A 22824-nucleotide genomic window follows, 5' to 3' on the forward strand; every position below is an offset into this window, starting at 1 on the left:
CAGAAAAACCCACCTAAACTTCCCCAAATTTTTTACGATCCTAGAAAANTCCCGTAAAATTTGCGGGCGTATTTTTCTGGATTTTGAACCGTGTTTTCGCTCAGATTTAAAGTGGCTAAATTTCGATGACTTTTGAAACTTGGCTATTTTTCAACGACCAGTGGTAAATCTGGCTATTTTTGAATTTCTCCCGGATTTCAGTGGCATAAAAAGCTAAAAAAAGACAAGAATAAGACAATGTTTCTAAGAGCCCGTGTGGACATAAGAAATTTTTCCCTTTTTTCAATTTTTTTTACCTTTTTTTCGAAATTAGCATTTGTTCATAAAAATTTCAATTTTCATATTGGAAATTTTAAAAAATTTCAATCACAAAACTTCAAAAACAAACCAAAATTCTATTCAATTCCAAACACAACTCTAAATTTCGAATAACATTTTTAATTTGAGAAACTTTTGCACCCTGTTTTGAAATTTTTACAGTTTATGACCAAACGCCCACTAAATAGCTTGTGAAGAAGCCAATTCCCGCTCAAAGGAAATACCGACACTCCTGACACGAATGGTTTTTCGGCTGCCGCAGCCCTACGGTGAAATAATCGGATGGACGACGTAGATCGTTTATTTGAATGCTTCAAATGCGGCATCTCTCCCCCTCGTAATCCCTCTTCTATTCCCTTTTGTTTTTGTGCCAATTACACTTCAACTGTTCCAAACTTTTCTTTTCTCTTAGGAGTAGATTGTTTCCTTATCCAGAGGTCTGAACCGCTATTTTTATTCAAAATAAAAAAAAAAAGCTTTGACTGCTTTGAAATTTTCGTTGTCATAGTTCGTCAAAAGGTTTTTTATTTTCTTTTGCAATAAATTGTAGTGAAATTTAATCTTTTTTGGTTTACAATTGTACGACTTAGCCAAAGGGTTGTGTTGAACCGCAATACCGCATAAGATCTGTCTTGACAATGGACTAATTCTGGATTGTATGTCTGTTGTTGCATGTTAGAATGGTTTACAAGACTTTGACTTTGATTATACTCTATTTGCAAATGAGGCTTAAAAGCAGGTAGAATAGCAATTTGAACTGCTTCAGTTCAGCAGCAAAAATAATGAAATCATCAAAGCTTAATTTTTTAAATATTCTGGTTTCCTTGTGGTATTTAGGATATCTGAAAGTGGGATGCTACTATGCTTTTTCTTGCTGTTTTGACCACATTTTAAGTGAATGCTAATTTTGATATTTCTCTATTTTGTGGTTGTCAATTTTTCTTATGCAAATTTTAGAATCAGCGATAAGAGAAAGGAAAAAGGGAAAGCGGACTGTGAAGCAAGATGATACATTGGAAAAGTTATCAACTCCTTCGGATGTTGAGCTCTGCCTACAGAATGTACATACTGTTCTTTTTTCTTTTTTCTTTTCTTAACTTTCATGGCTCCTTTTTCTTTCCCATTGATAATAAACTTCAGTTTCTTATTTCACATAGTTTCCTTAAATTGTATTTTAGTTTTCAAGCACATCCTATGCTATATAACACGGTGGGGTGGAACTATTAACTGAAATTTTATGATTCTTCTTGTAGTTGGGTTCATCAACAGCAAAGATACAAAGTGTTAAGAAGGGGCGGCAGTTCTCTCCCCTTGTATTTTATGGTTCTCCTCATGGAGTTCCTCCAAAAAGACCAGCTCGTCTATTGCGCCTCTTGAATGAAATCCGTGTAGATCTTAACGAGCAAAATAAATTAAGGTACTTGCAGATGATTCTTTTACCCCTTTTACCCATTAGTGATGGTAAGTGTTTTGCTAAAAGTCTTTTTTTTTTTTTTAATATTTAAAAATTGTAATAATCCCTGTGTTTAACTAGACAAGATATATGGGCCACATTTCCAAGGCAAGATGAAGCGATGAAGTATGCTAAAGAGCAATCAAATGCTCGTGTTTTCAGTTATCAGGATCATGTGAATGGTCAAAGGAGATTCCTTGTTTCCACATATAAAGAGTTCTGGAGAAGGTAAGTTTGTTCAGCTGTATCTGCTTTAAAATATGGCAAAAGATTATACCTCCCCCATGTTCTAAAACTTATTGTGTTTTATAATTTTGATTAGGTACGAAACTATGAATCCTATATTTCGGCACCACTATGAAGTAATCCAGGAGGTAATCTTTTGTAATTTATCACCACTGTGGAATGGCTTAGTGAAAATTCATCCCTGAAACTTTTGAGCTTCCCTTGATTTTGTCACAGGAGGAATTACAAGCTCTTGTATATTCAAATATAACTTGGGATCACAGTATCTTAGATTGTATGTGTATGTGTGTGTGTGTGTGAGAGAGAGAGAGAGATGCCTCTTCTATTTCTTATCTTATCAATAAAGAAAGAACTGCTGCTGTTGTCAACTGTTATGTCCTACTTTCATGGATTGACATGCCACCTGTACTGCCACTTCTGTTTTTTTTATGAGAGAGAGAGAGAGATCCATGCCACTCCTATTTTTTATCTGATCAATAAAGAAAGAACTGCTGCTGTTGTCAACTGTTATGTCCTACTTTCAGGGATTGCCATACGGCCATACCACCTCTACTGCCACATCTATTTTTTTATCTGATCCATAAAAAAAGAATGCTGCTGTTGTCAACTGGTATGTCCTATTTTCAGGGATTGCCATGCCACCTCTATTTTGATCTGGAGTTCAACAAGAGAGAAAATGCAGGTAAAAATGGAGATGAAATGGTTGACCTTCTGATACAGGTCATCTTTGATGCAGTCAAGGAAAAGTACTGTCTTGAAGGAAGCGATGACTGGGTTGTGGAGCTCGATTCCTCCAATGAAGGTAGGATGTTACATGTTAGTGGACTGTTCTATCTAGTATTTCAGCTGCGTGCAGTATGTTGTCGATATAATATGTAGGTATGCATGTTTGTATTTGTGTTTGTATATATGGATAATATATTGGTGAACGATCAGCCGATGGACTCGCACTGTTGCAAAGTACTTTTCTGACAATAGCCTAGTGTTTAGTGGGAGACATGTTTTCCACTCATTTCAATGGTAATAAGCTAGAATATCTGGCATGAAAGCCTGGTGAAGTGTATAAACAATTCATTCAACTCATTTTTATGCATGTGAAATTAGGATCCCACTTGGCAATATGGCAAAGAGAACTTTTTAGACTAAAGTGGAACATCAGGATGAGTTGTGATGCACCTATATGTCACTGTAATATTCTGGTCTTGCTTTCGCCTTACTCTGACTTGCTTTAATACCTGCATCGCTATTTGGTGACAGACTAATATCTCTGAAGTGGGCTTTAAGATGGTTAATATTGAAGAATAACTGTCTTCAGCACACCTTACTCTTGTGAAACTTTGGAACTCTTTCCTTGCTTATTTCCCAACTTGATATGATATCCACAGGAAAATGTTCTCTTTCTGTGGATCACATTTTCATTAGATCTCATGCTAATTTTCTGTAGCCCAGGATCTTCTAGTTGATGCACAAACATATTACTAAAAAAGATCTGCATTTAAAAGAGGAAGCAGGTTTAGACAAATCTGATTGTTTTGTGGATGAAGTTACTTTGGTGGATCAAATGAGGCACACGATGTGGTTAGGAACTGCACTGCAGTAAATAGTAGTATATGGGAGAATTATCACAGGATCTGATGCAGAAAACTTCTTTTTTAACATATTAGTAATATGGTACTACGAATTTTCTATGTTATCATAACTGATATTGACGTAGCGCTTTGCTGGCAGAAAAATTTTCTCGTCATTTAATTATTCGATTTCCAAAGGCTGCTTTCAAGGACAATTTGCATGCAGGTGCATTTGTTACAGAGGTATTATATTCATCGGCTTCATCCCGCTTTGGCCCTGTTTAATTTCAATTTGTCATTGTGTGCAGGTCAAACTTTAGGTGCTCAACTTGGATCCCACTTTTTCTTTAATTAATTCTTATGTCTAACAGCATTTGCATTGTTCATATCTTTTTCAAACGAATACTACTCCAAATTATTGGTCATTAAATTTTTTTCTTATTCTCTTCTTGAATGCTGAATCAATTATCAGTTCTTGTCGCCTATTGTCAGATATGCTCAAGGATCAGTAGCTTAAGTGAAACTGATGGAAGATTTAGAAAGCTTTTTGTCTCAAAGGATTCAAGCTTAATTGATATTCCACATCAACTGTTTGTGGATAAAGCTGTCTACTCTAGAAATCGCTGCTTTCGCCTAGCCCTGTCATCTAAAGCAGGGAAGAGTTCTGTGCTTCTGCCAAGTGGACGTTTTAAATGTAAGGACATGGTATGTAACTCTTTACTCTGATGGTGTTCCTTACGAGGTTGATTATGTTCTTCCGTGTGTATGATTTAGTCAATTAACCAGGTGAGTGGTAATCTGTAAGATCAACCTCAGATTTTAGCTTTAAAAAAGATTTTTGGTATTAAATGATGTTGAGAAAAGATCTATAGCATTTAAACCTAAATGCAGTTAAAGTTAAACCACATAACTACTAGGTTCATATTAGCATCTTATTTTGATATTGTGCTTCATGTACATGTCATTGCTCCACTTGCTTACTGCTTAGAAGCATTCCACTAACATTTTTCTACAGGTAATTTAACAAAAGTTATGAATCTAATTAGAAGCCATATCATCGAAATCCTCTAACCAAGCTGATTTTAAACTTCAATGGAAATAGCATAATTCAATAATTTGGCATCTCACTGTCTATTTCCGGAGCTTTAGTTGCTGACCATTTTCCAATAAATTTGTCAAATAAAACAAGCTCCGCTTTTCTACTAGCATAATTCAATAATTTCGCATCTCACTGTCTATTTCTGGAGCTTTAGTTGCTGACCATTTTCCAATAAATTTGTCAAATAAAACAAGCTCCGCTTTTCTATGAAGTACATGAGAGCACACAAGTTATGAGGTCTTTGCCGTTTTAACTTTTAACCAGTAAAGGTGGATAGGTTGCAGAATAAGATGGTTGATCAGGTAGGTTCATTGCATGGGACATCATATAAGAGAACTGATGTTTTTGGCTTCTATTGCAAAAGATTGCATAAAGATGTGTTTGTTAGCAGTTTAACTGAATGATCCTGAAGTGTTCGCATATGTAATAACCTATACCTGATATCTGTTGGAATAATGGAGAAGAGTTCAGAGGGATATGAGTCGAGCTACTTCAGTGGAGATCTCCAATGAGTCATCTCTTATTGAATAGAACTTTTTACTGACATCCACTACGTCTAGGTTGGCTGATTTCTTGAGTTTTCTTAGGGATGGCTGCTACTTATATTGACAATAAAGTCAATTTTCCTTTGAACTCTTCAGTTTAGCTGCCTTTGTTCCAGGACTAAATGGAACTTTTATTTTTCTACCAAGCGATTTATATGATTGGAGAAGCCAAATCTTCACTTTATAGATGAACCAGAAACCTGCAGAAAGTTCCTTACATAAGAAAGATTATGTATTATAAGCTGTTAAGTCATCGGAAAAGAATACCTAAAAGTCATTTCAATTTTACTTATAAAAAAAAAAAAGGAACCTGAATGTATATACAGTGAGTACTGGTCTCATATGTACTATAATTGGTACTCAACATAAAAAATAAAAAATGTAAGGAAAACACAAATCAATGAAAGAACATAAAACTTTTTAACATTACAGTGTAGTGTACTCAAACAGCACCACATAAATGATTAATTCTTTATATTCCTCCCTCTATTTGGGGAATATCTTCTCCTGCTATACTGCATCAGGGTGGGAGAAGACCAGTATAAAGTTAGGCGGAGGGTTATTATTTGTTATGACATACTGGAGGTTGTTGCCCCTTTTTACCTCTAAAAGTGCTAAATTTTACTATGTTCCAATTTGTATGGTGATATTTGATAGGGTATGAGTTTAAGATGTTACTTTAACTTGTATATTTATATTAATGGTAGTGGAACGAGATCAAATTTTAAAATTTGAGTAGTTAATTGAATTTGAATTCTTAACTTGTGAAAGTTATGTAGATAAAGATTATTACAAGAATGGTGTCGAAAATGTTGGAACATCCAAAATTGAAAGAGTGTCATAGACTGCAGTCTTGCTTAAATTAGTTGTACACATAATATATTACTTGCTCTAATAGCCAGCTAAAGCTGGCTTCTAAAAGTGGTTTTTCATGATTCGAGAAGCACAACAACAAAAGACCCAGTATAGTCGTCCCACAAGCAGGGTCTGGGGAGGGTAGTGTGTACGCATACCTTACCCCCTACCTTGAAGGTAGAGAGTCTGTTTCCGGTAGACCCTCGACTTAAGAAAAGATGAAAAGAAATCAGCAGTAACAAGCAGTAACAACACCAAGATAATAAGAAAACGAAGCGAAAGGAACAACATGTAGTAATCGAATCTAATAATAATAGAATACAAGACTAACACTAATACTACTGGTATGGGAAAGAAACACTCTCGACTACTTACTAGCCTTCTACTTTAATTCTCGTCATCCACACTTTCCTGTCAAGGGTCATGTCCTCGATAAGCTGAAGCAACGCCATATCCTGCCTAATCACCTCTCCCTAATACTTCTTTGGTTTACCTTTACCAGTGTTTTGAAAAGCGAGTGCTTCGTCGCTTTAAGCGCGAAGCGAGGCGAAGCGAAGCGAGAAGCTGTCGCTTTTTCCTTACTGAAGCGACACGACCAGCAGAAGCGATCGCTTCAGCCAAAAAAGCGAGAAGCGACCCAGAAGCGAGAAGCGCAGAAGCGCTTGCTTTTGTTAAGAGGGGCCATTTTGAAAAAGAAAAAAGTTTGGGTCTTTCTTTTTGTTATACAAAACAGACCCAAAGTGAAAAGACCTTCTTTGTCTTGCCAAAAATTGAGCGTTAGCAGCAGCAACCAACTAGGGTTCAGCCTCCAGGTAATTTTTCTCTTTTATTCTTCTTTCTTCTTCTGATGATGATGAACGTTAGCAGCAGCAGCCAACTAGGGTTCAGCCTCTAGGTAATTTTTCATCTTTTATTCTTCTTCTCTCTCCTCTTTTTCAGCTTTTCTCGACCAGTGTCTGCGCTAGGGCAGGCGTTGGTTTTTCCCCCCTTTTATTCTTCTTATATTAATTTTAATATGTATTTTAGTTTATAAAATTAATTATTTTATATATATATATATATATTATTTTCAGTTTATTTGATTTGTTTAATGTGTGTTTCAGTTTCTAAAATTAATTATTACTATATATTATGTTATATTTTCAGTTTATTTGATTAATTTTATATGTACTTCAGTTTATAAAATTAATTATATATATATGTTATATTTTCAGTTTATTTGATTAATTTTATACGTATTTTCAGTTTATAAAATTAATTATTATTATATATATGTGTTATATTTTCAGTTTATTTGATTTTTTAATGGGTATTTCAGTTTATAAAATTAATTATTATATATATGTTATATTTTCAGTTTATTTGGTTAATTTTATATGCATTTTCAGTTTATAAAATTAATTATTATATATATATATATATATGATATGTTATATTTTCAGTTTATTTGAATTTTTTAATGTGTATTTCAGTTTATAAAATTAATTATTATATATATGTTATATTTTCAGTTTATTTGATTAATTTTATATGTATTTTCAGTTTATTTGATTATGTATTTTCTTATATTAATAGGGATTTAAAAATGTCCCAAAGTTTTTGAATTGAATTTTTGGATTATTTATATTGTGTCTTTGCACTGTTTACATTATGTTTTTTAAAAATTGCGCTTCACTTCAATGAAGCGTGCGCTTCGCTTTTGAAGCGAGGCGAGCCCCTGTCGCTTTATTGCGCTTCTCGCTCTCAAAAACACTGACCTTTTCCTCTTCTCAGCCTACCAAGGTCTGTGCTTCTCCTTTTCACATACCCAAACCATTTAAGCCTCGCTTCCCGCATCTTGTCCTCCTCCAGGGCTACTCCTACCTTGGCCCTAATGTCTTCATTCCTAATCTTATCCATCTTGGTATGCCCGCACATCCATCTTAACATACTCATCTCTGCTACTTCCATCTTCTGGACATGGGAGTTTTTGACTGGCCAACATTCTGCTCCGTCCAACATAGTCGATTTAACAACCACTCTATACTTACTTTTAAGTTTAGGTGGCGCATTCTTATCACATAAAATACTGGATGCAACAACAACTTCATATCCAGTATTATCCCACACAGTGGGGTCTGGGAAGGGTAGTATGTACGGCGTACGCAGACCTTACCCCTACCTTGTGAGCATAGAGAAGCTATTTCCAATAGACCCTCGGCTCAGGAAAGCATAAACACCACATTAATGAAAATATAGACAAGAAGAGACAGTACCAAAAAGCCATATAAAAGCAGAATAAAAACAACAAGATAGTAAGGTGATCAACAATGAAAGAAAACAACGGTTACAAAAAATACTAGATGCGAGCCTCCATTTCACCCACCTTGTTCCAATACGATGTATAACATCCTCGTCAATCTCCCCATTCCCTTGGATAATAGACCCAAGATACTTGAAACTATCTCTCTTAGGAATGACTTGTGTATCAAGCCTCACGTCCACGTCCGCTTCATTGGTTCCGTCACTATACTTGCACTCCAAGTATTCTGTCTTGGTCCTACTCAACTTGAAACCTTTTGACTCCAGAGTCTGTCTCCAAACTTCCTATCTCGCGTTAACACTGCCTTGTGTCTCATCAATCAGTACAATGTCATCCACGAATAACATACACTATGGCACCTCCCCCTGAATATGGCGCGTCAGTGTGTCCATCACCAAGACACAAATGATTAATATTTGATGCACTCTACATCTGCTGCTCCCTATATTTCTACAACGTGTTACATTTCAATATATGTTGGCGCAAAATATTCTAGACAAGGAAATGGGAAGTATGTCCACGGTTGTTAAAAACCATCTATGAAAACCGTGTACTATGCTTTACATGTGATATGTGCTTGTAGTTTAACCCAGAGACTTTTCAATTTATGACAGACTAAGGAAGAAGTGTTTATGGCATCCTTGATTTGCAAGATAGATGCTGATTGTGAGAAGCTACTCATCTGCAAAATGGATCTAGATTGCGTAAAGGCCCTTCAATTTGATACGGAGGTAGCTCCACTTACGTACTACTAGTAGCACTTAGTTTTCCTCACTTCAGAATATGTTTTTCGTGTTGTGGACTTTATTTTAGCCCCTCTTGGATTTTTATTTTTTTTGAAATATAGAAATAAGTTCATTAACTACCTAAATATGAACTCTATCCTGACACCAGAGGCAGTAGTCAGATCTTGAGTTGTAACTGCTGCCATCATTTAGGGAAAAGCTCTGATTCCTTCCACTAAAGGGCTCAATGTTGTCTCATATGCAGAGTACCGAGAGTTTCCAACTGCATTCTGGTGTTTCATTGGACTTTGACCTAAATGCTTGTACAAGCGATCCCTCGAGAACTTATTTGATGGGAAAATCACCATTCCCATCTTTGGATATGTTTGTAGAGTCTGTTGCTTCAATCGGAAATATACCAGGTGACACCTAAATATTCAGCTTCTTTAGAGCAGACAAACATGGATGACTTGATTTTCTTTTCTCCCTCTACCCCTTTTCTTTTTTACTATTAGCATGCGTGCTTTTGTTGAATAAATGATTGTGTTGCACATGAATAGTTTGTTTCTTTTTATATCTTGTGTTTTACGTTGTCCTATGAGTACATATTGTAATTACCCATTGCAATTATCTCCATTTTCTTCATACTAGGAAGTTCTGTAAATGCATTAGTATATTACGTATTTAGTTGCCCATCCCTTCATGTAAAGGTTTTGCAAAAAACCCAGCAAATTGTGACTGATCCTTCCTCCCTTTCTTGTCTTTTTTCTTACTACATAGGAAGAGAGCATTCATTGGGTGTTTCCTAGGCTCCCACCCATATTTTGGTTGGCTACTGATTTAGACTGTTATCACAATACTGGTTGCTCTTTCAGTTCTTCTGTATTTTGATGTGTCATTTGGTTCATGGATAAGTTATACAAAGATTATAGCCACTTGATAGTTGATAACGTTCATATGCTTGTCTCAGTGATTAGGTCATGCATGTGTAAGTATGAATTAATTCAGATAGTGAAACACTGAATTGACTCATAATATCAGTTATAATTTGTTTGGTGGTATCTACTACTCGAATAACCATAGTTTCTAGAGTTAATACATGCAACAAACCCGAATTTTGGAAGGGATGCATTCATTAGATAAAAAGTTGACGCGGGCTCTGCCTGTTGCTGCAATGATTCATGATAACTCGACGTATCGCATGACTATCGTGCCAGCGATGCTCATTCAAATTTTTGCCTATCAACTTTTGGTGGTAGGATAATGGCCTACTGTCACAGGGTCGATTTTTATGCCCGAGTTTCTTCCCGAGGTTCGCCCACTGTGAGGCAGTCAATGACTTAGCCTTCATCAACATTTAAACTTTTTAGGGACAGATTTTTTTTAGCACAACAAAGTAAGGACACAATAGATACGGGAAAATTCCGGACCCTTGCAATAATATCAAAATATACAAAGGACCCCTCACTTGTTATAACCACAAGTCGGCTACAACTCATCTTCAACTTCGACTAGGCACAATCACACGTCTATTGCTGCCTTTCAACACTCTCTCGAAGCCCTCACGTTTCTTTCTAGTGTTCCTTAGTGAAATTACAAGTCTTTCACCATCTGGTTTCGTCTAAGGCCAAGTCAGTATATTTATAGCACATGTGCCAGCCTTTGGCTTACAATAAATAGGCTTACAACACTTGTCGGGCTCATGGCCAATAAGAACTAATGTGCAGTTGACATCCCCCAACTGCCTAGGCATTCAAATTTCAAATTACAAAGGTGATGGAAGACTTTAGGAATCTGGTCACAAGCCGTTACAACCGCCCAACTGCTCCATGTGTAGTGCATGTACGTTTTGTGCTCAGTTGCTGCGCGCGCCCAAGGCAGGTATTGCACCCAGTCTTGGACCTTCAACATTGCTCATCCCCAATGCCATGCCCGCAAATTGCTGCCATGATTTAGCCGCACACGTCCGGCGCTACTGCCACTCGTACATGTTTTGACCGTATTTCACTTTGTCGTGCCAACTCTTGTTTCCCTTGTGCCATTCATTAGCTTTCATCTTGCCTTGCCTTTGCTTTTCCTTTCTAGCCTTTTCATTAGCCTGCCTTGATTTGCCTACACTTAGTCCTACCTTGGCACATGCCACAAGCTAGTGTCCCACTACCCTTGCCGCCCGGTGTCCATGCCATGACATGGTGCACCAGTCTGCGCATATGGATTGCAACTTAGGCAATGGCGCCTACATTGCCTACATGATTGCCATGTGTATCTCTATGACTAAACACTTGTTGTTTATATTTGAGCACTACTAGAATCTGAGTCTGCTTTCATGGTTTCTAATAGATTAAGTCCTAATGCTTGATTTGAAGGTCAGTACTTGTGGATCTAGCCACCTATTGGTTTGACTTGCAGTTCAGGGCTTGAGCAATGTTGCACTTCTGTCGGATCTTCGTTGCTTGGGTTTGCTATCCATTAAGTATTATTTAGGGTTGTGATCATGGTGAGGTTTGGTCATATTCTGTAATGAGGGATGGGTGTTGTGATTTTAAGCCCACAATGATGTATTCCTTAATTGGCAGTATATTTGCTTAAGTGACTGTTCAGAAATTCATTTGTTCAGTTGTTCATTTATTTTGTTAAAGCTATAGTACTGTTTAGTCTTGTTTTCTGTTTGTAATTTGGAGTTGCAACAGTAGAGGCAATGAACAATTGTGTTGGAATTCTTGTGTCAAAATCTTAGATTTGAAGGCATCTGTCCAAATCTGTTTGATTGCCTTTCTTAATATAAGTGTGCATTTGTATTAACTTTGGTCAATAGCATAGGTGTTAGTGTTCTGACTCGATGCCAATTTTTGATATTCTGTAAAAATCATTTGTGTTAGCCAAGTCGCTTGGGATTTAGATCAAAGAATCTTTGCCGATTACCAAACCACCTGATGGTAACGTATTGAATTTGTTTGAATCCTTGCACTCCTTGGTTGGTATATGCTAGTACATTGAAGTTGTGTAAATGAATGCATGTCTTTAAACTTTAATGGGCAGTGAGCTTGAGTGATCTCGCTGGTTCATAAAATTAGTTTTTGTAATGTTTAGTTTAGTGATGCACGGGACAATTGACTTCCATAGATCATGGCCTCAAAATAATCTTATTTAGTTTTAGGAAAATCATAAACATCGTAGCTTGCTTTAGGCGCGATCAATAAAAATCATTGTGGTTTTGGGTACGGTTCCCGTGGTATAGTCATGATACATAATCCCCAATTCGAGTGTGCGTTTCACGTGACTCGACTATAACTTCAAATGATAATAAAATTAAACATGTTGTAGATTGTGGGTACGGTTCCGCGACGCGATTCGCAATGTGTACCAAACAAACGAGTNCATGTACGTTTTGTGCTCAGTTGCTGCGCGCGCCCAAGGCAGGTATTGCACCCAGTCTTGGACCTTCAACATTGCTCATCCCCAATGCCATGCCCGCAAATTGCTGCCATGATTTAGCCGCACACGTCCGGCGCTACTGCCACTCGTACATGTTTTGACCGTATTTCACTTTGTCGTGCCAACTCTTGTTTCCCTTGTGCCATTCATTAGCTTTCATCTTGCCTTGCCTTTGCTTTTCCTTTCTAGCCTTTTCATTAGCCTGCCTTGATTTGCCTACACTTAGTCCTACCTTGGCACATGCCACAAGCTAGTGTCCCACTACCCTTGCCGCCCGGTGTCCATGCCATGACATGGTGCACCAGTCTGCGCATATGGATTGCAACTTAGGCAATGGCGCCTACATTGCCTACATGATTGATTTATCCCGCACATAGGACCATGACAAGGTCAATCATGCCAACCCTTTGCCGCCACCATGCCATCTGCCAAGTCAAAGAGCCAAGCCCTAACAAACTCGACGTCCTCGTCGAGGACAGATTCACCTTGGGACTAGTATTTTTATTGGGTGCATAAAAATGCCTCAATTTCTGGTTCCCCTTCTTCTACCACTGCTGTGGTATTTACTCTCGATCTTGCGTTCTTCTCTTTGTTCAACTTTGCAGTAAGTAGAGCATTCACCCGTGATTGTAATGGGCAGTCTCTCTTCAAGTGTGGCCCGCTGCACGCAAAGCAACATTTGGACTTGCCACCCTTCTTTGTACCATACCATAGGAAGTCTTCGCTTGCTTTCCTTTCCCAGTATTCCCTTCATCTACGGCAATATGGCCCTTCCCGTTTTTCTTCGCTTCCTTCACTTTGTCCTTAAACTTGGAATGTGAATTTTCCCTAGGGTCATCACCCTCATCGAAGTCAGCCAACCCATCTGCCATCGCGATAGCAGAGGAGAGATTTTGGACATTCTGCCTTCTCAACTCTCGTTGCGCCCAAGACTTCAACTCGCTCATGAAATAGTGCAACTTGTCTTCTTCTGCCATGTTGCCTATATTGAGCATCAAGGAAGTAAACTCCTTGACATATGTCCTCGCAGTGTCGCTTTGCTTCAACCATCGCAGCCTTTCCTTGCAACCCATGACGAGTTGTTCGGAAGGAATTGGGATTTTAATTCCTTCTTCAACATTTCCCTACTTTCAGTACGTGGCAGTCATGCACTTTCCACTTCCGCAGCCATTATCCGCCATCAAACGTTGGCATCATCACCGAAATACATAGTTGTGACTGACACCTTCTTATTGTCCGACACCTTTGCTACTTGGAAATAATTTTTCATATCCCAAAGGAAGTTTTCCAACTCTTTGGCACTCCGCACGCTGTTGTACGCGTTTGGTTCTGGCATCTTTACTCTTGCAAGCTCCTCACCTCTAGGGATAGTGTTTTGCAATGCCCTTCGAAGTAAGAGTACTTTTTATTTTATTTTTTATCAAAGGTCCATCATTATGATGGAGGAGTTAGGAGTACTTCCCTATGCAGTTCTTCCTTTTCTTTGTGAATCATTTCCATTTCTGCCATGGCAGCCTCATGCCTCGCCGCATGATCTGCCTCTAAACGTGCCATTCTCGCAAGAACTGAATCATCTTTGCCTGTTTCAAGGGCCTGCCCAAAAAGTGTTTCCAATTGTTTCACCCTTTGGCGAAGTTCTGCAATCGTGCCGCCCGCCATCCGGCTAAGTCCGCTCCCTTAATGTGCGCTCTAATACTAGTTGTCATAGGGTTGATTTTCTATGCCCGAGTTTCTGCCCTAGGTTCGCCCACTGTGCGACAGTCAAGTGTAGACTTGACTCAACCTTCGTCAGTGTTGTAAAAAACGACCGCTTCCTCGCTTAAAGCGAGAAGCGAAGCGAGGCGAGGCATCCGACGCTTCTCTTAAGTGAAGCGTATCAGATTTACAAAAGCGCTCGCTTCCCCTGAAAAAGCGAGTAGCAATGAAGCAATGTGAAGTAAGAAGTGAGCGCTTCTCTTTATAACTGGTCTGCCAACGTATTTAATTAAGAAGGCTGTCTTTTTTTAAAAGACCATTGAGCAGCAACAACAGAGAACAACAGAGGCGACCTAGGGTTGATGTTTTCTACACTTTTCAACTTCAAGATCAAGTTTGGTCCCAGTTATGTGATTTCTTCTTCCTCCTCCTCCTCAACCTTCTTGTTCTTCTTCTTCTTCTTCTTTTTCTTTTTCTTTCACTGTTTCAGTGTCCAAATAGCAACGAAATGTAGGCGAACTTTTTTTCCCCTTCAGTTCTTCTTTCTCATTCTTCTCCTCTTCTTCTTCATTTTCTTGCACTGTTTCTGTTATAAAAAGATTGAAATGCGCCCATTTTTTCGTTTCAGTTATACTGCCCTTTTTCGTATACTTACTACATTTTTTCATATCATTTATTTTTAGTTCTTATTGCCCTTCGTATGTGTTATGTAGTTGTTCTTTTTAATGGCACCAAAAGAAGATAGGAAAGACCCGGCTTGGGCTTATTCTACAAGAGACCAACAAGATGGCAATTAGATGTCTTTTTTGTGACAGGATTTTGAAGGGGGGAATCTATCGTCAAAAAGCGCATCTAATCGGTGGTGATCCAGACGTCGCATCTTGTCCTGGAGTTCCGCCGCATGTGAAGGAAGAATTGAAAGCATACCTTAAAAAAAAAGAGAGTTAAAGACTCAAATGCATCATGAACAAGAACTGCATAATATTTTTTTCGTAAATTCCGCTTTACTTCAAAAAAGTGAGCGCTTCGCTTCTCGCTTTAAGCGAAAAGGGGCTTGTCGCTTTTCCTCGCTTCACGCTCTTCACAACACTGGCCTTCGTCAACGTTTAAACTTTTTAGGGACTTAGTTATTTTTAGCACAACAAAACAACCTTTGCATTAATATCACAATATACAAAGGGGGTCACTCGTTATGACCACAATCGGCCACAACTCAACTTCAACTTCGACTAGGCACAATCACAAGTCGATTGCTGCCTTTCAACACTCTCTCGAAACCCTCACATTTCAACCTAGTGTTCTGTAGTGAAATAGCAAGTCTTTCACCGTTTAAGGCCAAGGCTGTACATTTATAGCACATGTGCCAGCCGTTGGCTTACAACAAATAGGCTTATGACACTTGTCGAGCTCAAGGCAAATAAGAACTAATGTGCAGTTGTCATCCCAATAGCCTAGGCATTCAAATTTCAAATTTCAAAGGTGCCGCAAGACTTTAGGAAACTATTCACAAGTAGTTATAACCGCTCAACTGCTCTATGTGTACTGTATATGTGTTTTGTGCTCAGCTACTACGCGCCCCCAAGGCTGGCATTGCGCCCAGTCTTGGTCCTTTGATAACTGCTCCGCCGCGATGCCAATGCCGTAACCTGCCGCCCATGATATAGCCGCACACGTCCGATGCCACTGCCACTCACACATGTCTTGGCCGTATTTCACTTTGTCGTGCCAACTCTTGTTTCCCTCGTGCCATTCTTTAGCTTTCATCTTGCCTTGCCTTTCCTTTGTCCTTTCTAGCCTTTGCCATTAACTTGCCTTGATTTGCCCACACTTAGTCCTACCTTGGCACATGCCACAAGCTAGTGTGCCACTGCCCTTGCTGCCCGGTGCCCATGCCATGTCATGACGCACCAATCTCCCCATATTGTTTATTGTTAACTGAGCAATGCTACCTACATTGCCCACATGATTGATTCATCCCGCACATAGGCCTATGACAAGGTCAATCATGCCATCCCCTTGCCGCTACTGTGCCATTTGCCGAGTCAATGAGCCAAGCCCCTAACACCTACCATGGTGGTGATGGGTAACAGAGAATTAGGATTTAATTCCAGAGTGGGAGCCTGAGAAACGGCTATCATATTCGCAGCAGGTGCGCAAATTACCCAAGCCTGACATAGGGAGGTAGTGGCAATAAATAGCAATACCTGGCTTTTTTTGAGTCTGGTAACTGGAATGAGTACAACCCAAATCTCTTAACAAGGATCCATTGGAGGGCAAGTCCGGTGCCAGCAACTGCGTATATTTAAGTTGCAGTTAAAAAGTTCGTAGTTGGATTTCGGGATGGGCTGGTTGGTCCTCCCTAGGTGTTCATTGGTCATCTCGTCCCTTTTGCTGGCAATGCGCTTTTGGCTTTAATTGATTGGGTCGTGCCTCAAGCGTCGTTAATTTGAAGAAATTAGAGGTGCTCAAAGCGAGCTTACCCTTTGTATACATTAGCATGTGATAATATTATAGGATTTCGGTCCTATTACATTTACTTTCGTGATTAGAGCAATGATTAACAGTGATGGTCGAGGCTTCGTATTTCATAGTCAGGTGAATTCTTGGATTTATGAAAGAAGAACAACTGTAAAAGCAATTGATAAGGATGTTTTCCTTAATCAAGAATGAAAATTGGGGACTCGAAGAACATCAGATACCGTCCGAGTCTTAACCATAAACAATGTCGACCAAGGATCGTTTGATGTTGCTTTTAGGACTCCACTGGCATCTTACGAGAAATCAAAGTTTTTGGGTTCCAGTGAGAGTATAGTCGCAAGGCTGATACTTAAAGAATGAGAGTATAGTCGCAAGGCTGATACTTAAAGAATTAGCAGAAGGGCAGGAATAGAGCTTGTGGCTTAATTTGACTCAATACAAGAAAACTTACCAGGTCCAGACATAGTAAGGATTGACAGATTGAAAGCTCTTTCTTGATTATATGGGTAGTGGTGCATGGGCGTTCTTAGTTGGTGAAATGATTTGTTAGGTTAATTTCGTTATCAAACAAGAACTTAGCCTGCTAACTAGCTATGTGGAGGTATCTTTGCTGCTAGCTTCTTTGAGAGACTGTCATTTTAAGCACGGAAGTTTGAGGCAATAACAAGTTTGTGATGATGCCCTTAGATGTCCTAGGTGGCACGTGCACTACGCTGATGTATTCAACGAATTTATAGCCTAGGTCGACATGCTCGGGTAATCTTTGAAATTTCATTGTGATGGAGATAGATCATCACAATTGTTAGTGTTCAGCGAGGAATTCCTAGTAAGCAGAAGTTATCAGCTCGCGGTGACTACGTCCCTGCTCTTTGTTACCATCACTCGTCACTCCTACTAATTGAATGATCCGGTGAAATGTTCGGATCGTGACTACGTAGGCAGTACACTGATCAACGTTGCGAGTAGTCCATAGAACCTTATCATATAGGAAATGCTTAGTTCGTCGTATTAACATTTATGTATGATTTATATCATCTAAAACATTTCTTTGGTTTACATCAAAATAGGATGGTGGAGATGGTGAAGCATTTCCAAAATGTTATGCATTAGGAGGATACTTACCAAAGACAAGTTATATAAAATTGTTGTAAGACCAATAGCGTATATGGGAGTGAATGTTGGGTTTTCATGGTCTAAGACACTAACATATCCATAAGATGAGTGTTGCAGAAATACAAATGTTAAGGTGATTATGCAATTAGAAATGATCACATACAAGTAAAGCCTATGATAGAGGATAAAATGACAGAGGGCCGTTTGAGATTGTTTGGTCATGTTCTATGTAGATCTCCGGATACTGATCCATAGGGGAGAAATCAGGATGATTGAAGGCGTTAATATGGTGGACAAGGTAGCTCTCACATAGAAGAAAATTGTCTCAAAAGACCCACAAACAAAGAAAATTAACTCGAAGAACCTAGAATCTCTTGGAATCATATAGAATAAAGTTGTTTCAAAAGACCTACAAAAAAAAAGTTGACTCGAAGAACGTACAATCTCTTGGAATCTGTATAGATTTAGCAAAAAGAACACTATGGAAGAAGAATATACATACATGCAATACCAACTAGTTGGAAACGGGATGAAGCTTAGTCATGTTGGTAAACTTACTAAGTCCAACTTCTGCTTAGAGATTTTATATCTTGTTACATATTTTTATGTCATTAGAAAATTGTTAGATAGTTAAGTGTAAATAGCCCTAGTCCTATATGTAGTAGGAGTAGAATATGTCCTAGTCCAATATGTAGTAGGAGTAGAATATGTATTATATATAGGGCTCATTGTATCATTGTTAATAATTAGAGTTTTCTCCGGTGCTTTCTCACAGAAATAAAGAGAACCTCTAGTATTAGAGAAACTAAAGTATTGAACATTAGAATGAAACATGTTCAAAAGGAGCAATACGGGGAGTGAGGATTCATATAGCGGACACCAACTAGCTTTAGATCGAGGCATAGTAATTGCTGCGAACTACCTGGCTCATGACTGTCTTCATTGTTTTGATGTCTGGGTGTCAAAGCTAGTGTTGTAGTTCTAGTTTTGTATTTGTCAATGCTTAAAAGCTTTAGTAGTTCACATGTGTTAAAGTGCAAAACTACAGATTACTGCTTACTTTCTCTATTACATTCTTTCCAGGAAAAATCCGAAGTTGGTACTGGTTCTCTGAGTATGCATTGATGGTCTACAGCATGTCTAGAAATAGATACTGTGAAAGAATTGGCAGACAACATAAAAGCAATCATGGTAATGCTTCACAAACTTTACTTTTGCAAGGAAAACTTTTGGTAGTAGTCACATCTGTTTGAGCTGCTACTCTCTGCTATTTCTATTTCTCATCCAAGGGCACCTTGCAGGACATGTTTTTGTTTTCATTATTGGTAACATCGGATATAGTTGTCCTCTGATTATCTCTTACAGAGTTTAGATAGATTCTATGCAACAACAACAATAAACCCAGTGAAATCCCACAAGTGGGGTCTGAGGAGGGTAATGTGTACGTAGACCTTACCCCTAGCTTATGAGGGTAGAGAGATTGTTTCTGGTAGACCCTCGGTTCAAGAACAGAAAGGGATTAATAAACAAACAATAGCAACAACAATGTTTAGATAGATTCTATGCATTGGCATTTTTTTTAATGTTCCCCCTTTTGGTTCTGTTTTGCTTTTTGCATGTGGTCTCAGTTATATACGTAGTTGATCTGAGAAGGGCTGTTTATTATCAGAAGTGCCACGATCCTGATTGCAGAGGTAAATGATATTCTTGTTTCCTTCATCAGTTAAACCTTTTGGCTAAAAATTAACTGACTAGTCGCCTTTATTGATGTTAATAGGCTACCGATCTCCCTTGCGACCTGTCCCGGATAATGTTATACCTCATTCATCCATTTCCGTCAATCTGCCTGGACATAATTTGGATTGGGGGCAGCCAACTGTAAACAGTGACGAAAGCATTTTCAGCAGCTGTAAGAAAGAATGGTGGCTTGAAGCCATAAGAGTTGCAGACAGCGTTGAGAATGTACAAAAGGCATTGGATCTTACTGAGGTTGTTTATCTTCACCTTCCAGCTTCTTGTTGTGGATTTTATTTATAGATATACACTTTTTTTAATTCTAGGAACAGTAGCTCCCACAGGTGTGACTTCTCATCATGGTTAGGATGTCTAATGAATCTCAGATCTCAGGGAAAATTGATACGGTAGGATCTAATTGAGCAAAACCCAAACTTTAGGTGATACTGAAGCTCAGTAGTTGAATGACCCAAAGGGTTGGGATTTTCTCCCGTTCTTTTTAGTTCCCTTCTCTTTTTATTTTTTATTTTTTATTTTTTTATATAAATAGTCAATACTGCCGTTCAGTTCAAATGTTAGTCGTGCTTGTGTCAGAACAGAACTAAGACTTTATGAGTTAACTTGCTAGTGGGCATTTATCAATATGTGATGCAACTCTAGAACAAGAATTTATTTTCTGTCTTTTCCTCTGTTGCGCGAACTAGATGAGTCTTACTACCTTCTTTTAATTTGTCACTGAAAGCAGGATAGAACCTGTGAAGAAGATGAGTGGTTGATGGCTGTTGAAAGGACTGCATACCAGTCAGAGCAATCATACCTGGGAAAAGCTTAGCCATTTCAGCTCTTGGCAAATGTTTATTACCCTTTTTTTCCCTAAAATTGTTACATTAAATGCTGAACTGGGGATTTCCAGGTCCAGCTAGTTGGCGTTACTAGTTTCCCCAACCACATCACACATTGTGTATGTTCTGTTAACTGATGGCCTCTCAATTTTGTCTATTATGCAGCAAAGCAGTGCTTGGTGGAAAGCTAAATATATATGTATTGCTACATTCCAAGTTTGTACATGCATTGTGGTGCTCAAACGGGTTTGAATGTTAAGACTTCTATTAATTAATGAAGGCCTGCAAATTTTATAAAAATCAAGGAATATCACAACCTTCTATATCAATTTGATTCGCGTGCCCGACAGATCTCTTATTTCTCCTTAGTCTGAGATTTTGAACTAATTTGTCCGAAGCTGTGTAAAAGGAGCGAGAGAACTGGAAGTTTCTTGGGAAATAATTTAAGCAACAAATGGAGAGGAAAAAAATGAGTGTTGGGTGCATGGTGAATTTTTCTCTTGAATGTGTGATTTTGTCTCCAGAAAATGTGGCGGTTAACGAGGTAAATCTATTGCAATTTCGTTTCAAGACCCGAGGAAAATATACAGGAAAAGGTAAGTATAATTAACATATCCAGTAGGTAAAAAGTTGCATTTAATAGTTAGAAATTAGTTTCAGCTATTTTGTAAATGCCATGCATTTTGAATTGGAGATTCCTATTTTATTTTCGAGTAATATTTAAACTTGAAAGATAGAGTTTACACATTCTGGTTCCAAACAATAGTAATTGCATCTTAGAAGCGCCTTTTGGTTTCTATTTGCTTATTGTTTAGCTAAGACAAATCAAAGATAATTGAAGTGAGTCCATGAATTTTCTGATATAATAATGCCCTATAGTAATGTTTTTGTGGTTGTCATTGTATTTATAAAGCAGTACATAAGTATAAGAGACAAGAATACCCTTATTTAGAAGGGTAATATACAACAATTCCTAGACTAACATGCTAAAAGATACATGTATATTATCACGTCCCGTCAATCGAGTGTGGGAACATGCAAAGTTTGTGTTGAAGAGTCTTAAATCGATGAGAGGATAGGCCCTTGGTAAGAATGTCAGCCGAGTGACGCGAACCATACTTACTCTGAGAGAGATGCAAACCATTCCCCAACCGAGTGACGCGAATACCCAAAAAATAATGAAGATCACCAAGATCAGTAATAGAAAATTCAGAGTAAAGTAATCTAGAAAACCAGGATATTAAGCTAGGATCGGAGCCTGTCAGTACGATATCATCCACAAATAATAACAAGAAAATATATTGACCACCAGATGAATAACAAACATAGATAAATCTGCACGGCTATTCTGAAACCCATGTGATAGTAGAAAGGAACCAAACCGACTAAACCACACAGGAGGCGCCTGCTTGAGACCATATAATGCCTTATGTAGTTTGCAAACATAGTCTGGTCAGACAAAATCAATAAACCCCTGTGGCTGCTCCATATAGGCAGACTCATGCAAATAACCATTAAGAATGCATTTTTTATATCAAACTGATAAATAGACCAACCACGAGAATAGAGAGTACTAGGCGTATAGTAGTGGGACGAACAACAGGACTAAAGGTCTCACCATGATCCATACCAGGTGCCTGAGTATAGCCCTTGGCTACTAATCTCGCCTTACAATGATCAAGAGAGCCATCAGACTTCTGCTTAACTCGATAGACCCATTTGCAGCCAACAACATTAACACTAGATGGACGAGGAACAAGAGACCGCGTCTGGTTTGCAAGTAAGGCATTGAACTCTTCTGCCATAGCACTCCGCCATCTAGCATCCTTAGGTGTAGAGCTGAAACAAGTAGGCTCAACAGGCAAATTAGTCAAAGACATAGAATTAAGAGCATACTTCGGATTTGGTTTAACTACACCACACTTAGATCAAGTAATCATGGGATGAGCAGAATCAGAGATTGAAGGTGATGGCTCAATAGTGGAGGTGGATATAAGACATGAATCAGTACTAGACAACGGCAAGGAAGAGGAGTCTAAGGAGCTAGGAGGAAGGGAAAATAAATAGGAGATTCAACAGAAGAAGAAGGGGACACGGAAGTAGTGGCAGAACTAGAATACTCGGGTGCAGTAGGCGTAGGACTAGGTAACGCAGCAGGTATAGGGAGGAGAACACGGGGCACAGAAGGACGAGGAGGTAGAAAAGCAGATAAATTTGCATATGGAAAACAATGCTCAATAAGCGAACAAAGCGACCAATATAGACACGGTTAGTATCAAGATGTAGTCACCGATATCCCTTGTGACTAGAACTATACCCTAAAAACACGCAAGGAGAAGAAGGAGAGTCAAGTTTGTGAGAACGATAAGGACGCAAATTAGGATAACAAAGACACCCAAAAGGTTTTAAAATGGTA

At 38.5% G+C, this 22824-nt stretch overlaps 1 protein-coding gene across 2 annotated transcripts; it reads left to right on the plus strand.

Moving 5' to 3' along the window:
• The first annotated feature begins 494 nt into the window (after positions 1 to 494).
• Positions 495 to 20683, plus strand: LOC109242373 (DNA-directed primase/polymerase protein). 2 transcript variants are annotated; one of them, XM_019409232.1, is made up of 14 exons: positions 496 to 655; positions 1276 to 1379; positions 1572 to 1735; positions 1853 to 1999; positions 2094 to 2145; positions 2645 to 2819; positions 3746 to 3828; positions 4078 to 4290; positions 9001 to 9117; positions 9377 to 9533; positions 18916 to 19023; positions 19461 to 19526; positions 19610 to 19821; positions 20312 to 20683. In XM_019409232.1, exons 1-14 carry the CDS (start codon positions 601 to 603, stop codon positions 20396 to 20398), a joined length of 1740 nt encoding a protein of 579 aa, XP_019264777.1. In that variant the 5' UTR covers positions 496 to 600; the 3' UTR covers positions 20399 to 20683. The 2 variants fall into 2 exon arrangements, with proteins under 2 accessions (XP_019264778.1, XP_019264777.1); XM_019409233.1 differs by lacking the exon at positions 3746 to 3828 and having other exon boundaries at positions 495 to 655; positions 4058 to 4290.
• Positions 20684 to 22824: the final 2141 nt, after the last annotated feature.

This window comes from Nicotiana attenuata, unplaced genomic scaffold, assembly GCF_001879085.1.
Source record: "Nicotiana attenuata strain UT unplaced genomic scaffold, NIATTr2, whole genome shotgun sequence".
NCBI classification, from domain to species: Eukaryota; Viridiplantae; Streptophyta; class Magnoliopsida; order Solanales; family Solanaceae; genus Nicotiana; species Nicotiana attenuata.

Excerpts from the sequence above, each read along its gene's own strand:
- LOC109242373 (XM_019409232.1), top strand. The coding sequence starts at position 601 with ATGGACGACGTAGATCGTTTATTTGAATGCTTCAAATGCGGCATCTCT. Across the intron at positions 19,527-19,609 it reads CCACGATCCTGATTGCAGAG|GCTACCGATCTCCCTTGCGA; the intron begins GTAAATGATATT and ends TGATGTTAATAG. Across the intron at positions 19,822-20,311 it reads AGGCATTGGATCTTACTGAG|GATAGAACCTGTGAAGAAGA; the intron begins GTTGTTTATCTT and ends CACTGAAAGCAG.